Source organism: Sylvia atricapilla, chromosome 3, assembly GCF_009819655.1.
Source record: "Sylvia atricapilla isolate bSylAtr1 chromosome 3, bSylAtr1.pri, whole genome shotgun sequence".
NCBI classification, from domain to species: Eukaryota; Metazoa; Chordata; class Aves; order Passeriformes; family Sylviidae; genus Sylvia; species Sylvia atricapilla.
In genome coordinates, this window is record NC_089142.1 from 1,082,204 (window position 1) to 1,099,206 (window position 17,003).

General features: G+C 48.1%; 1 protein-coding gene across 1 annotated transcript; it reads left to right on the forward strand.

The window, feature by feature from the left end:
- Positions 1-3,575: 3,575 nt before the first annotated feature.
- On the forward strand, positions 3,576-10,960 carry LOC136358656 (interferon-induced very large GTPase 1-like). The gene has a single exon (XM_066314574.1). It carries the CDS (start codon positions 3,605-3,607, stop codon positions 10,898-10,900), a length of 7,296 nt encoding a protein of 2,431 aa, XP_066170671.1. The 5' UTR covers positions 3,576-3,604; the 3' UTR covers positions 10,901-10,960.
- The last annotated feature ends 6,043 nt before the right edge of the window (positions 10,961-17,003 follow it).

Sequence of the window (17,003 nt, forward strand, 5' to 3'; positions counted from 1 at the left end):
CTCCCATCCTTTTGTAGTTCAATGCCATTTTGCGGTGCATAGGGCAGGGGTCTCTCACAGGCCCCCTTGGACTCTGATTTAACAGCAGCACTCCTGGCCTCTTCCACTAACCCTCCCCAACATACTTGTGCCTGCTCCTTTCCCTTTGCAGGTTGGTCCAAGCTCTGAGGCTGTAAAGGGGACCTTTGCCCCTGCAAGTCTTTGCACTCAGCAAGATCACTTTCATTTGTGGTCTGCATGGTCACCCCAACCCCGAGCTGGAGCGTGACCATCAGACAGTTCCGTGCAGCTTTCCAGGTCTCTTGCTCTTGGAGAGCCTTTTGCAAAGCCTGCACAACTTTTGCCCATGCGTTCAGATTCTTTCCTGAGCCTGAGGACATTGTTTCCTCGGCCAGAGCATTAGTACATTTATCCCATATTTCTGGGTGGAGTATCTCCACCGGTCGGTCAATGACCCTAATTTGCAAAAGCCTCGCAATAGCGGGAGTAAAATCTTTTGGTTTGCAATCAGTACTCCATTGCTTATGAATCTGAGATACGACCTTCGCGAGAGCTTCCATCCTCCTCGCTGCTCCAGGTGCATCCCCCTCACAGAGCTGGTCCAGCCACCCAGCTGCTGTTCACTCATCCAGGCGACTCCCGTTTTTCCCGGATGATCTCCCAGGTTTCGGCACCAATTGTTGCCTCCTCCGAGGCGTGGCGAGCTGGTTCAGGAACAGCACAGTGGCCAACCCCAGACCGCTCAGTCCATCAGCTCACAGACACCAGTGTGGTGGACAGCAAATGGCGTTTATTAGTGCATTACATGGGTCTATATAACTTGTGTTAACTGCATCACTTCCTTCTGCTTACATTATAAACTAGGTGTTATTGGCTAACTCAGGAGTCAAGCGACCTTAGCTGAGGAGGAAAGGGGTTCTGCTTGCCCATACAACGCGACATCTTCCGATCGCCTATCCCTAATTATCTCTAATTACCCACAGGTGTGATTCTTTGTACATTTCTTGGATCATTTGGGTCCTCCCAGTTCATTACCACCCAGTCCCCACTTGAGAGTCAATTCGGTATCACCTGGTTTAGATATTATGGTCCATTTCTTCCACAGGTTCTTTGATCCTGCTGGCATGGATCCACCCTTGTTCCCTGATCTGGATTGCAGCCTCAGTTGTCAGTAGTACCTGAAAAGGACCTTCCTATTGTGGAGTTAAAGATTGTTCTTTCCATGTTTTCACTAGTTCCCATTCCCCTGGATGGATATTATGGGTTTTAAAGTCTAAAGGTGTGGTTTTGAGGGATTATCTGTTTCAACGGCAAATTTTCAAGGGTTTTTGCAATTGGGTTGACGTATTTTTTGACACTCATTTCCCCTACGTTGTAGGTAGCAGTTTCATGTTGGGTGGTCAGGAAGTGTAACCTGAATATCATCTCATAGGTGACATTCTCAGGTGTTACCTGGGTTGTGTTCAGACCCTCAATAGAACCAAAGGCAAACATTTTACCTGCAACATTTCGGTATCAATTATTAATTTTGTTGAAGTTCTTTTTAAAATCTGGTTCATCCTCTCTACCCAGCCTGAACTCTGTGGATGCCATGGGTATGTAATTCTCATTTTATTCCCAAGGCTTGGTTATGTGCTGCCAGACTTTGGATGTAAAATGTGTTCCTCTATCTGTGTCTATCCTATTAACCATTCCATACCTGGGAATGATTTGTTCCAGAAGGGTTTTACATACCACATTGGCTGTGGCTCTGACAGCAGGAGCAGTTTCCACCCAATGAGTTAGATGATCTGTTATCACTTATAAAAATTTCCACCTCTGTACTTGGGGAAATTCAGTAGCGTCCACTTGGACTTGAAAAGGTTGAAGAGCTAACTCATGCCCTCCTAATGTTTTTCTCATTACCTTTTTGTCTTTTGGGCAAATTATACATCTTTCCGTTACTTGTTTTGCTAACCCCAAATTCCCAATACACACATAATTCCTTAGAAAGTGATCACACAAAGCTTGGGCACCCCAATGAGTTTTTTGATGCATGTCTTCTAATATTTTCCTTTTTGTGGCTTATTAAGTAACTGCCTCCCATCAGGAAGTTTCTATTTCCCAGATTCATCTGGCTTTCTCCCTGTCTTACTTAATTCCTTTTTTTCTGCCTCACTGAACTTAGGAGTTTCCAATTCTTCCGCATTTGAGGTGAAAATTATTTGAGGTCAAACATAACTCTTTTGATCCCATTTTCTACTGCATCCTTAGCTTCTTGATCTGCCCAATTATTTCCTCTTATTTCTGAGGTCATTTCCCTTCTGGTGTCCTTTAATATGTACTACATATTGTACACAAGATTTGTATGGAGCTAAAACCCACTTAGCTCCATACAAATCAGGTTTCTTAGGGGGCCTTTACTTCCCTTTTTTCTTTCTGCTTGGCTGTCTCCTTTCTTTCCCTCCAGATGTTTGACCTGCAAACTCCCCCTGACCCATGCCAGAAGGAGTAGAGCAAGGCTGCTGAACTTGGCGGGGTGTGCCCATCCACTCTGGGTCCACTGGGGTCTTGGAGGGGAGGTGTATATCCCAGAACGAGCCACCCAATTGTGAAAAATGACGTTCAGTTTCTTTGGTAAAATTTGTAAGTTTAATACAAAAGACAATTAGGAGACAGAATAAAGCAAATGGTTAAAGCAATAATCAATTAATTAATCCGTGTGTCTTGGCATCCAGCTAAGACCATGCCTTACTAACAAAGACTCTTTCCTTTAAAGCAACAGCTTGTTGCATATTCATAAATCCCCATGCATGATTCAAACATTCCTCTTGAGTTTAGGTGTTCCTCTGCTTAGTTTCAACTTCCCCCCAACCATTTAATCTTTCATATCAATCTTCTTGTGGCTCCATCTAGTCTCACACTCCCTGCTAACAGAAGTTCAATAAATTCCTCCCCTGAAGCTCTGGTCACCACCATCTTCATCTGGATAAGATAATCCAGGAATGTGGGGGATGTTTCTGATGATCTTTTTCATTTTCTGGGTTATCTGAAAAAAGAAGTCTTCATTTTGATACCATGCTATAGCCTAAGAAATCTATATATATTAATCATACGACTATTTCTAAGCTTCATTAGTAGCAGAAAAAAAAAGAAACTATACTAATATAGCAAGGTTTTCCAATATTATACATATAGTATTCATTTTAATATTTGGAAAAAGCCAGTAATATAATATGTACTTATACACGTGTGTGTGTCTCTGTGTGTGTGTGTGTCTGTGTGTGCATGTGTGTGTCTCTGCATGTGTCTGTCTGTGTTTGTCACAGTCTCCGTGTTTGTGGCTGTGTGTGTCTGTGTGTCTGTCCGTGTGTTTTTATGTCTCTGTGTGTCTCTCCTGTCTCTGGGATACACAGTCAGTTTCAGGGTTGATCCTGCACAAAGGAAAGCCACAGGCACATCCAGTGTGCTGGGAAGGAGAGCCTGGCTCTTGTGCCATCCCAGGCTGGGCTCCAGCGGCCGGCTGGGAGCAATCCCCAGGGCTGCAGCTGCTGCAGAGCCTCTGCCAGGAGGCTGAGGCCTCTGCCAGCACCTTAGGGAAAGTCTCTTTTCTTCCTCCACAGACATGGCTTCACATGAGGACACACAGGAGGGGGATGAAAAGGCACAGCTCCTGGCAGAGGCATTTCAGAAGGAAGGATTGGATGCTGGATACTGGCTGCCCAAGCTGTCACAGATCCTGGGAATCAAGTGCAGAGAAGCCCTGCAACATCTGGAATATAAAGACTACCTCAGGTTGGAGTGTGAGGTACAGCACCCCTGGGAGAAGAAGGCACTCCAGAAAGTCCTGAAAATAAGACATGAGAAAACAACCATTAAAGAGGTGCAGAGAGAGCACTTGGAGAAGACAAAGCAGAGACAAGAAGTGGCCAAACGAGCCCTGAAGGATCTGACAGAAATGCACAACAGCCGCAGCCACAGCCAGTATGCTGTGAGGCACAAAGCAGAGACTCTGTGGCAAGCCATGGAGATTCCCAAAGAGTTCTGGCCACCACCAGAGAAACCCTTGGCAGATATGCTGGAGAGCATGCAGAAGCAGCTGGAGCAGCAGGAGTTGTCAGCAGTCAGGAGGGAGAACATCCCTGACACGGAGGTGCTGAGGCGGGCATCGGGGGGACTGGCCCTGCAGGGCATCTACAGAACCAGCAGACCTGAAGATGTGCTGGCAAAGCGAGAGCAGCTCCTCAAGGTTCCTGAGGGATTCCAGCTCACTGATCCAGATCAAGGTTTGCTGCTTGAGAGGAAAGAGTTCTCATCTTCTGCAGCAGAATCCACTTTCACCAAGACCATAGAGCAGCTGGGGTTCAGCATGAGTGTTTCTGCCAAAGCTGACTTGTGGAAGGTCCTTCTAAGAGGAAGTGTAGATCACAGCAGCTCCTCACAGTCACAGGACACCCACCAGTCTCACTCTGAGCAGAGCTACTTTTGCAGCACCAAGTACCAGTACATCCCTCTGGCCTCCTGCTACTTCCAAAGACATCAGCTTCTCCTCTCGGATGCGGCTCTGCAGGAGCTGCAAGACATGGAGCCGCTCTTGAGCTTCACTCAGGAAGACAAGGCCCTCCTGCTGGATAGGTGTGAGAGGTTCTTCAGCAGGTTTGGGTCCCACATAAACCAGAGTCCCCTCCACTTTGGGGGGATATTCTGGTGGAAGGCATCCACAGAAGGATTCCGAGCTGAGAAGTGGGAAGAGTTGAAGGGACAAACATGTGAAGCACTGAACAGCCTTGTCAGAGGCAGCTGGGGTGGCTTCCTGGCAAGTGCTGCAGGGGCCTCAGATGTTTCTAAATCCAGCTCAAAAGCTTCTGTCATGGGGAGAGCTGGAGACAGTTCCCATACAGCAATTCAGCTCTCCATGGTCAACACAGGGGGCCCCCCAGACACAGCTTCTCTTCCTCACTGGAGAACAGGGCTCGTGTCAGATAACACAACGTGGTGCGTTATCGACCGTGGCTTTGAGCTGATCCCAGTATGGGACATCATCCTGTGCAATCACATCAGGGATTTTAAGTCTGTGGGTCAGATGAGCAGAGCCCTCAAGGCTGCGTACAAAGAGCTGACAAATCAGAGAGTTAGAACTACTTTTGGAGAGGAAATAGAAATTGCAGTGCAAGAGGCCAGAGATTTCATGGAGACTCTGAAGGCTTGGGAGGTGACGGTGGATGAAAGAAAGCTGCTCATGCTGATGGAGCTAAAAGATGATCTGAATGCAAAAACCAGGAACCCCAGTGTGTGGATCAACGTGTGCCTGTCAGACAAAGCCCTGCAGGACTTCCTGGTGAACACTGTGCGCAGCTGCCAGGAGTCACCTCCAGAAAACACCAGCTCTATCAAGGTGATGTTGAGAAGCCTCCTGGATCCTCATATCTACTCTGTCAAGGACTTCCCTGAGGCTTCCTTCATTATGCAATGGATCTCCCAGACTGAGCATGTGCTTCCCAGACCTCCCAAAGTCTCTGAGCTTGGAGAGCTCATCAAAACACTGCAGCAAATGAAGGAGCACATCCATGCTGTCACCTATGCACCAGGAAGCTCTGCTTCTGCCATTCATGAAGCAAAGATAGAAGCCACCCAGACCAGCAGCCTGGCCATTTATTCCTTACTCCAGTCTCTCCAGGAACGGGCCCAGAAAGACCTGGAACTGTTGGTGCTCTTGATTGCCACCAGCACAGGGTACCAGGTGGAAAGCAGCAGTTTCCAGCACCTCCTTGGACACCCAGAAATTCAGTACATGGCCAAGGAAATGGAAGCGGCACATGAGGAGTACGTGAACCTGAAGGAGCAAGATGCCGACAGAGCTGAGGCCTCCCTCCTGCTGACGGGTCTGACTGTGACAATTGAAAGTCAAGAGCTGTCCCTTGAGCAGAAGAGGGATCATTTAGTTTTCATGGAAGATCACATGAAAGGCTTGTGGTCTCCACGGATAAAAAATCTCCTTCAAAAGCACAGTGGAGATGAAGATTGGAAGAGGCTGGAACGGGACTTGCGTTCCTTGATCAGTGGGCGCTTGGATGAGAAATGGGATAAACAGAGGATGCAAAACATACTCAGTGACCTGGAAGACACTTTCGCAACACCTGAGCCCCCCAGTCACTCCCAATCAGGGCCAGATAGCAGTCAATCCAAAGCAAATGAAGCCACTGCAAACCAGGAGTTCCTCCAGTTGCTCAAGCGTCTTGGACTGGAAAATCACTACCCAAGAAAAATGGGGATGGGAGATTTCCACACCATCTGCAAGACATCACTGCAGGACAGCCAGCCCAGCAAGGACACAGAACTGCAATGTTACTTCTTGCAAAAGCTGTTAATGATGGATTACCAGGTGAGGTACTTGACATGCGGGGATGAGAACAAGCCAAAACTTGCACCCCTGCGACAAACCACAGAAAAAGAGCACCAACACTCAGACTCCTTTGAACAGTTTTTTGATGATTCGGAGGAAGCAGCCTCTCACTGTGCAAGCGGGGACCGCCATGTGCACCCCATGGACCTGCAGATGGCCATTTTCCATTGTGCTGATGACTTCCTGAGACAGACCCTTGCAACCAAGCTGGCCTTCTGCCAACTGGCGCTGCCTCTGCTGGTGCCCAACCCATGCACTTCACACATCGAGTTCCCGCTCTACGCCCTCAGCCAAATCCAAAGGAGCTGGAAAGAGGTGGGGAAGTCAGGAAATACGTCTGGAACAAAGAGTTACAACAACAAACTCATCTTTCAGGCCCAGACACCCATCGTGTCCTTCATCCGCATTGGCAGCTCGGCCTCCTCTTCCAAGTCTCAGCTCCTGAACGCTCTGCTGAGCAGACGCAAACACGACACTTTCTTCCACCGCCACTGCAGGGGCAGCACCAGAGAGCGTTTGCTGATGGAAGGGGTGGTGGAGATTGCCTGGTACTGCCCCCGCGGGAGCCCCGATGACACCTTTGAGTGCTGCGTGGCTTTCTGTAACCTGCATGGAGACGCCAGGGATCACGGAGCACAGCTGCAGTTCCTGCAGGAGATATCTGCTGTCAACGTGGCTCTTGTGTCTGACTTGGAGCACATGGACAGCAGGGGGAAAGAGGTTCTGCAGAGCCTGTGGCAGTCGCAAAGGCCTTTGGTTTGTCTTCTCACAGAAAAAGAGTGTGTTGCAGCTGCCAGACCGAGTAAAAACATAAAAATAGGGATGAAGAACAGAAACGAAGCAGAATTGATGGACCAGCTGACCAACATTATCTGGGATCGTCTAGAAGGATCTAGTCATTGTTTTAGCTTGGACACCTGCTTGGACAAAGCTCGCCAGCACGGATTCGTAGCGGATGTAGATCAACCCACCTGTGGGACAGCCAAAGCAAAGGCAAAGGAGCTGGTGGACCTTCTGAAGAAAGAGAAGCTGTCTGAGATCAAATCCCAGCTGCTGCCACTTCAAGGAAAACTGTGGTACCAGTGGTGCAAAAAGGACAAAGAACTCACTCGCTTGCAGGAGAAGAGGAACAAGAGCATTGAGCATCATTGCAGCCAAATTGAATATGACAAGAGATCAATAAGAAGGAAGCAACTTGAACAAGCTTTCCCTCTCAACCCACTGATGAAATCATTCCTTGTCTTTCTCCAGACCCAGCCAGCAGATACCAAGAAATACTTCCTGCAGTGGATGAAGGTCTTTATGGACGAGCTGTCGTGGGGTCGCCTTGAAGAACTGAGGAGGGACTATCACAAGTTATGGTCTGAAATCCGGACAGGAAAGAAAAGCCAGGAAAAAAACAATGTGAATGCTGAGTTGCGGAATCAGCTGGACTGCATCTCTGATGAACTCAATGATTCATCCATCGGCCTGGAGCACCTTCTGAGAGAGGTAGGGCAGATTTATGAAGCTCAGGAAGTAATGAACTCCATGAATGAGAGTTTTTTCAAACTGCCAGAAATTGCAGCAGAGCTGATGGTTTTGGGATATCCTTTGGAGCTGATGGATGGGGACACTTCTTACCTGCCCTTGCGCTGGGTGGGAGCAATCTTTGACAGCTTAATTGAGAGGCTGGGGGACAAACGAGTGTTTGTGCTCTCGGTGCTGGGCATCCAGAGCACGGGCAAGTCCACCCTGCTGAATGCCATGTTTGGTCTGCAGTTCAACGTCAGCGCGGGGAGATGCACCCGCGGAGCCTTTATGCAGCTGATCCCAGTGGGCCAGGAGCTGCAGCAAGACCTGGGCTTTGATTTTGTGCTGGTGGTTGACACAGAGGGCCTTCGTTCCATCGAGATGGCCAATAAACAGTCCCTGAAGCATGACAATGAGCTGGCCACCTTTGTCATTGGTGTTGGCAACATGACTGTGATCAACGTCTTTGGAGAAAATCCATCAGAAATGCAAGATGTTCTCCAGATTGCTGTGCAGGCTTTCCTGAGGATGAAGAAAGTCAATCTTTCCCCAAGCTGCTTCTTTGTCCACCAAAATGTAGGGGAAGCAACTGCCATGGAGCAGAACATGGAAGGACGAAGGCGTTTGCAGGAAAAGCTGGATGAAATGACTGTGGTAGCTGCTCAGCAGGAATTCTGTGACATCTCCTCTTTCAGTGATGTCATTGGCTTTGATGTGAAGACCCACATTCACTACTTTGCTCACTTGTGGGAAGGAAACCCCCCAATGGCACCACCCAACCTCACCTACAGCCAGAACGTCCAGCAACTCAAGAGCAAAATCCTCCAGGCTGCCCAGAGGCAGTCTCAGCGCAGCATTTTGAGGCTCTCAAGCCTAAAAGATCGGATTGGTGACCTCTGGAATGCTTTGCTGAATGAAAACTTTGTTTTCAGCTTCAAGAATTCCCTGGAGATTGCTGCCTACAGGGAACTGGAAAGTGCCTTTAGTCAGTGGACCTGGAAGCTGAGGAGTCATGTCTTAGACGTCCAGATGAGGCTGGACAACAGAATTCGGAATGGGGACTTGCAGAATGTCACCAGAGAACACCTGGAAGGGCTGGTGCAAGTGAAAAGTGATGCCATTGAGAAAGAAGTGGAAAAGTATTTCAGGGAAGACTCTGAGATACTGGTGCAGTGGAAATCAAGCACAGAGCTGAAGCTGAAAGAGCTGAAAGAGACTCTTCTTCATGAAATGAAAAAGAAATGTGAGAAACTTATTGAGCTACAGAAGGAGCAGAGGAAACTGGATGCAAGGAAGTTGCAATATGAAGATGAGCTCCTGAGAAGGAGTAGGGAGCTGGCTGTGAGTTTGAAAGGGAAGAGTCTCAGTGAGAGCGAACTGAGAGACAACTTTACTGTTGTCTGGAACAAGTGGATTGCTGAAGTCTCCCGTGGTACTCCAGAACGTCCTCAGGAACAGGTGGATATTGATGTGGAAATTGAAGATGTCCTTCTAGAGCACTTTAAGGAGCCAGGTTTCCAGGAACGGATCAGGTCATATCCCAAAGGCAGACAATTTTGTTTCAACTTAGAGAAACATTTTATGATAAATAAGCATTCTGGTGTCACTACTAAGAAGATTCGTGATGCTGATGTGATCAGGTTGCAGCACATCACAGACAAGATCATAATGAGTGTGAAGACAAATATTGATAAGAAGGAACAGGAGAAACGTGATTACTGTCGAAGTTTTATTCATGAAATACTCAATGAAGTACAAGAAGGTGTGAAGTCTGTACCCAGTGATACAAAATGTACTTTTAACAAAGAGTACAGCATCGATTTGTCTCTGTATCTGTGCAAAATGGCAGCAGAGAGGTTTAAAGCCATGCACGAAGCATTCCAAAAGGCAAATGACCCAGTCGTGTACCTGAGCAGCAAGAGAGAAGATTTCCTCCAATGTTTCCAGATTTCCTGCCAAGGAGCCACTTCAATCACAACTTTTGCGTGTTTCCTTTGTGACAAGATTGAACCAGCTCTTCGCCAGGCAGTCTATGAGAGGACGGCTAAAGACATTGCTGAGGACATGCAGGGCAGATTCCCAGATTTCAGGGGCAGCAGAGCCAATCTGGAAGTTTGCATCCTGAGATACCTGGCAGAAGAAGAGAATTTTGAGTATTTCAAGCAGTACCTTAAGTTTCCAAAAGAGTTTTTTCAGAGTTACATTGAGAGACGAGTGAAGAGTCACTGTTTAGATGGGAACAGGAGGCTGGAGAAGTTTTTATGTTCCTCCCTTAATCTTCTCTATCGAAACATCCTGTCTGCTGTTTCTTTATCAACCCAAATTGTCAAAGACAGAAAAGACAGAGAAGATAAAATCTCTCTTTTGTTGGATGAATTTTGCAGGCAGCTGACAGAGGTGATCAGCTTGCCCAGAAGTGACATGAAGGGCATTGAGCACCAGGAGGTCACAGACATTGAGTTCCTGAGTAGTGCCATGGTAGGCAATCTGAGTGACCTGAGGGACAGGCTCCTGAAAGAATTTGCTGATGCTGACATGAGCTCATTTTCAACACAGCCTCACACCATCCTGGCAGAGCAGTTTGTGGGGTGCTGGGAACAGTGTCCCTTTTGTGGGGCTGTCTGCACAAACACCATGCAGGGGCATGATGGAGACCATCAGCTGATCTTCCATCGCCTACGAGCTTTTGTGGGAGCCAAGTGGAATGAGACGGACCACCTGGTCATTGATATTTGTTCCAGTCTTGTTGCAAGTGATGGCTTATTCAAAGTTGGTGACAGTGAATTGATCCCGTACAAGACATACCGTCATGCTGGATGTCCTTTTTCCACTTGGAACATTCTTCCTGATTCATCCACGCAGGCGTACTGGAAATGGTTTGTGTCTCATTTCAGGACACAGCTGGAAGCTTTGTACAATGGGAAATTTCAGGGCAAAGGAGAAATTCCTGAGGCGTGGCAGAGAATCACCAAGCAGGAAGTACTGTCTGAGCTGGACAGGCGTTAGGCCACATCCATGGGAAGGAAGAACCACAAGAGCTGTGCAGTTTAGGAGAATTTTGTCCCAGGCTCTCCACAAAATGGACTTGTAAAGATGACACTCTCAAGCCAAATGAAGACAATTGTATCCATTTATTGGCAAATATGATGAAATAAATTCCTCACGGCAGTCATAGCTGTCAGAGTCTGTCAAAGGATGTGATATGCCTCACGACCGTCTCCAATGACTGAGGACTGAGACCCCAGGCTCTGAAAGGAGCCCTGGCCTGGCTGAGGTGGAATGTTTGCCAAGTCCCAGAGGACTGGTCTGCATTTCCATGAGAACAGAGTGCAAGAACAATGCAACTGGCCACAGTGGACTGAGCCAAGGCTGCTTGCCCAAACTGGTCTCTCCATACCAGAGTACGGACCTGTAACGGTGTGCAGCCTGTTCCTGAGCACCCAAACACAACACGGGTGGTTCCCGCTCTGGCTCTGTGTCCCTCGCTTTGCCTCGGCACAGGGGGCTCCTGCTTTGGCTTTGTGCCACTCGCTTTGGTCCCCACCTTGACCAACCTATAAAACCCTGAAGACCCCTGCTCACTTTCATGATCACCCCACTGGAGAAGAACCGCGTCTATAGGCATCTCAGCCTCGAGGACTCGGCCCTCCACATTGGTAGCTATAATCCCCTTACGCTCTTCTCTATCTTTCTTACTATTCTCTATTTTCTCTCCCCACTATCGCATTTTGGTGGCACTAAATAAAGGTGCATTTTTTGTTGTATAAACTGAGTTGTCCCCTGCTGTGTCTTTTGCGCTCTGAGATCCTAAAACGAACCATCAGGTTCCCCACATATGTTTGCGGACCCTGACAATTTTCCAAGGTGATGCCAGTAGATTCTGAAAGAAAGACCCCCTGCCTTGTCAGAGGACTTCCAGAGTCCCTAAAACCTGTGAGTGTTCAGCTCCAAGGTCAGATAGTGAGCCTCACAAATGGAGAAAGAGCTGCTGCCACCCTGGAAGGGGCTCTAACCCCTGACCATAGTCACAGAGAGTGTCAAATGTGGGCCTGGGGAGAAATGGCAGAAGAACTGATTCTGAATTATGAATAGGAATTATGGCACTAATGCTTGAGAACATTTCCACTCCTTTCAGTTACTCTAAAAATTGTATTAGGAAACATTCCTTGACAATTTCATTTGCCAAGCAACTGGACACAACATGTGTTTGGAGAGCTGAACAGCCACGTCCATCAGGCTTCCAAATTGACATTACAAAATAGATTAGGTCTAGATATGCTGTTGTTGAAAGAACAAGGTGTATGTGGAATGTTACAACTGTCTGAAGAAGCATATTGTAAACTTACTGACAGTGCCTGATCCTCTGTTGAGGAGGGAGGAGCTAAAATGAGAGAAATAAATGATCAGACAGGAGAGTTGTTTCAGTCTATGCAACCACAAGACTGGTTTTGATGGATTAGATCCTGAATTGTGGATTGCCGCCATTCTGAAGTCTTTAGGACTTACCCAATGGAGAAAATGGCTTGTGAAAATTGGAATAGTAAGGGTAACCAGGTTTGTATTCATAATTATGATAATTTCTCCAGTGCTGCTGGAGCCAAGACACCCCATTTCTCCTTCCCAGAGCTGGCTCAAAGCTGCTTCCCAGGGCAGGAGATGCTGGTCCAGCCCATCTCCAGCCAAGGACTTGGCCTTTTTGGCATGTCGACCTCTGTTCTGCCCTTTGTCCTGCCAGGGGCCATCGAGCTGGATCTGAACCGCTTCCCTCGGGGAGCCAAGACATCCAAGCAGTGCAGCCTGGAGATGGTGACCAACGAGGCTGAGCTGCCCATGATCTCCATCTTCAAGCAAAAGTGGGTCAAGGGCTGGTGTCCATTTGTGGCCAGAGACGAGAACGATGAGCTGGAGATCACTGTAAGGATGGGGAAAAGGGAGGGTTATCCTCCTGGGGACTGCACTCTTTGTGGACACCCCGCATCCCTCCACATGTTTTTGTTCCCTTGGGACCATTCTGGCCAGGGGTGTGGAGGTGGGAGCAGCTCCCAGGCCTCAGCACAGCTCTCTCCTCCCTGCAGGGCAAAGTCGAGGCCGAGCTGCATCTTCTGACAGCAGAGTAGGCTGAGAAATTTACCGCTGGGCTGGCTCGAAATGAGCTGGATCTCCTGGAGAAAGCCAAGTGAGTAGGAGAAGCCTTTCTGCAGCAGGGACCTGGGATTATTGGCTTCTACTCCCACCTGAAGTGCTGCATTCAGCTCTGAGCCCCAAAACAGGAAAGACATGGACATCTTCGAAAGGGGCCAGAAGAGGCCACAGACATGTTCCGAGTCTGGAGCCACCCTGCTCTGGAGCCAGACTGGGATAGCTGGGGGTGCTCACCTGGAGAAGAGAAGGATCCAAGGAGAGCTCAGAGCCCCTGGCAGGGCCTAAAGAGGCTCCAGGAGAGCTGGAGAGAGACTTGGGACAAGGGCTGGAGGGTCAGGACACAGGGAATGGCTTCCCACTGGCAGAGGGAAGGGATAGATGGGATATTGGGAAGGAAGTATTCCCTGGCAGGGTAGGCAGGCCCTGGCACAGGGTGCCCGGAGCAGCCGTGGCTGCCCCTGGATCCCTGGCAGTGCCCAAGGTCATGTTGGACATTGGGGTTGGAGCACCTGGGACAGTGGGAGGTGTCCCTGACATGGCAGGGGTGGAACAAGATGAGCTTTAAGGTCCATGAATCCCTTTTCCATGGTGATGGATTAATGCTGGGTGTTTGGCTCCTCTGCAGCCACCCAGACGCATTGTTCATCTGGTTCCTGAACCCGCTCTGGCAGGGACTGGGACGTGTCCCACAGCTCAAAGGTCTTCCCAAGATCATCCACCCAGAGGTGGCTGTGGCTGGACATCCCCAGGGCTCACAAATCCTCTGGTACAATGTGAGCTCCTGGTGTCCTTCCGGATTCTCCGTGTATTTTGTTTGGCTTGGTAATTCTTGTGGCTGGAGTCCTTCTGGCCATGTGTTGCCATTTCATTTCCCAGCAAATGCACCATTTATGTCATGGTTTCATGTTCGTCAAACTTTGTTTCCCAAGTGGGAGATAGGATTTTGGGATAAAAAGGCAAAACAGGCACAACTTAAAAGTAAAAGCAGGTAGATTTTATTAACATACGCTAAAGGAAAAGAGAGAAAGAAAAAAAAATGAGACATTCAAACACCTTCCCCTCCACCCCACCTCCTTCTGTTCACTTTCCTACTCAACACAGAGAGAAAACTATGATTTTCAGTCAGTTGGCACAATTTAAACACGATCCTACATCACATCACCTTGGGAGAGGAGCCTCTCTAGAGTTATGGAGAACACGTCGCAAGAAAAGGTCTGGTGGCTTTCAAGGTCACAGATCTGCAACTGCCTGGAATTCTTGCAGGTTCTGTGCAGTCTCACCGATATAACAGTTTTCCACACTGTTTATGGGCTTCCACATGTTTGGGGTATCATTTTAAGAATGCTTTTCTAGTACAAAAAAGGGATTCTCTTCTATTTCTAAAATGTCCTATATCTCAAAAGAAATAGAGACCTCCTTATTATTTCCCAGAAGCCAGTGACATGTTCTATTTAAAATTCTCAATTAAAACCCATGTATATTAATATACACAACCTTTTGGCTAGAACCTGCATTCCCCCAAGCAACATTAGGATATTACAAAAAACAGTCACAGCCAGAGAAGTCCTGTCAAAAATGTCCACTTCCTCCATCCCATCTTCCAGTAGTCTTTCTCAGTTCTTTCACTGACTTTGTCTCTCTACATTTCAAATCACTCTGTCTTCCATGGAGGAGGGAAAAGGGTTTATGTCTATGCCCAGAGTCTTTTTTTCTGCTCTACAGCTGACTCCCGGAACTTCAAGGCCACAGGTGACAGGGGGAGGAAGGGGGAGAGAGCATGCTGAGGAATGCTGATGGGCAACCCTCCTCCATTCCGGTCAGATCTAAAGCGACTCAAATTTGGATCAGCTCCCTGAAGCTCTGGAGGAAAGTTCTCAAAAAGTCTCTTCTCCTTCAAACCGGAGGCTCCTGGTGCAGGGCCAACACCACCGATCTGATATCTGCAGTCCTCCTCTCCCCATCGGAGGACCGGGGGGGACAGAGGGGACACGCCAGCCTCAACTGCTCTCCACAGGAAGGGCCATTCCCCCCCACCCCGAGGCCTGGCTGGGCCTGGCCCCAGGGGGCCCAGCCCGAACCCTGACTCACAAGGTGATATTACCTCCCTGCCAGTAGAGAAAAGGAAAAAAAGACAAGTGACCTGGGACTTGTGATTGAAGTCTGTGTTTCCAGAGGCAGAGAAACGCTCCCATTCGTCAGCCAAGCTGTCAATCACAATCCATGCTAGAACTTCCTTAGGAAAAATCTGTTCACATTCATGCTAAACCACCACACCGTGTGTCCTTGGGAAGGGCTCTTTCCTCGGCTCTCTGTGATATACAGCTGCTGCAGAGCCTCCTTTCTCAGCTCCCAGTGGCAAGACCCCCACTGAAGAACTGAGGACATCTCAGAGGGGTTTTAATGCAGATATTACTATTCCAATCAGTCAATAAAAACCAGTTTTCATGTCTGGGTTCTCATGGTAGTGGATTTTGTGGTTTGACACTGGTTGAAAGCCGGGCACCAACAAAGGCTGTTCCTTCCAAAAAAAATTAGCAAAGGGCTGATGAGCTGAGATAAGGATTGGGAGAAAAACACTCTAAGGGCAAAACAGGTTCAAATGTAAAGGCATAAAGTAAATTTATTATTAACAGAGTCAGAGAAGAATAATGACCAATAAAAGAAGATTGTAAAACACTCTTTTTCCCCCCCCTCAGCCCCTCCTTCTTTCCTGTAAATGTCTAATGCATGTACTCCATGCACGTGGGGATACTGAGACATCTATTGCAAGAAACAAGCTGGTTTCATACACTTCTTCAAGATACAGTATTTCCTTAAAAGGTATTTCTTCACTAAGCAACCTATCACACCTTGCACGTCAGCAACATGCTTTAATGTCCTTGTATGTAGGTGATCACGTGCTGTTCACTTGTCTCACAGGCTCCTCTCTGAGATGCTGGGAGAGGCTGCCTAGAACATAGGCTGGACAGAGATAAAGGAATAAAGTAGGTATTTATTAAAAATGCGTTCAAGGATACACCTCGGGTAGTACAAGAGCCTGGCCGTGGCTATACCCAAGATGGATGGGCCAAGAGTTTTCACTTATATACATTTTTAAAATTTGGTCCATTTCCTTATTGGGGTTAATTGTGCAATGACAGCTTCAGGTGATGAAGTCCCATCCTCTCAGTCTGCTCTCCTCAATTCACTGTTGTTTATACTTTTTTACACTCAAGGCATCACCCACAAGGCATCTGCAACGTTGCCTTTCTTCCCCCCAAGGTAAGGCTGAGACAAGCTTCTGTGTGCTATCATGGTGTCCTACAGGTGTGTCCCACAGCCTGTAGCCCAATTCCATCTTATCTCTCTCTTCACTTTCTCACCGACAGCACAGGGAGACAGGGCTTGGGGGGCTTTGGTCAGTTTGTTACTCGGGATCTTATTCAGTTCTCTCAGGGAGAGGAGGCTTTTCCATTCTGTGGGGTCCCTCCCACAAGCAAAACACTTTTCCCAGAACTGCTATGTCATGGGTCACTGGCCCACGGGGTGTAGTCTTTTAAGGATTGGCTGCTCTAGTTTGGAAGCAAGGGCCCTCTCTCTCTCTTTTGGTCTCCAAGTGGATCACAGCTTCCTTTGGCATCCACACGCTCCAAAGTGAGCACTTTTCTTACAGGCGGTGAGTGGATCTCTGCATCCCCTGTGGACTTCATGGGTCACAGAGGGACAATTTATTTCGCCATGGTCCTCACAAGGGCTTGCAGAAGAATTTTGTCTCTGTCTCTTGGAGCACCTCCTCCCCCTCTTTCCCCTGATCTTGGTGTCACCGTGTTGTTTTCTCTTCCGTGTCCTCACTTCCTCCTCTTCTCTACCTAAAAGAAAAACTGCTGCCTGTAGGTACTATTGCCAACAAGTTCCAATAATTCAAAGATTATTTAACACCTCTCTTCCTGTGGGGTGCTGGGATGGAGAAGCTGCTGCTGCCCCTTCC

Coding starts and splice junctions, on each gene's coding strand:
- LOC136358656 (XM_066314574.1), top strand. CDS start 3,605: ATGGCTTCACATGAGGACACACAGGAGGGGGATGAAAAGGCACAGCTC.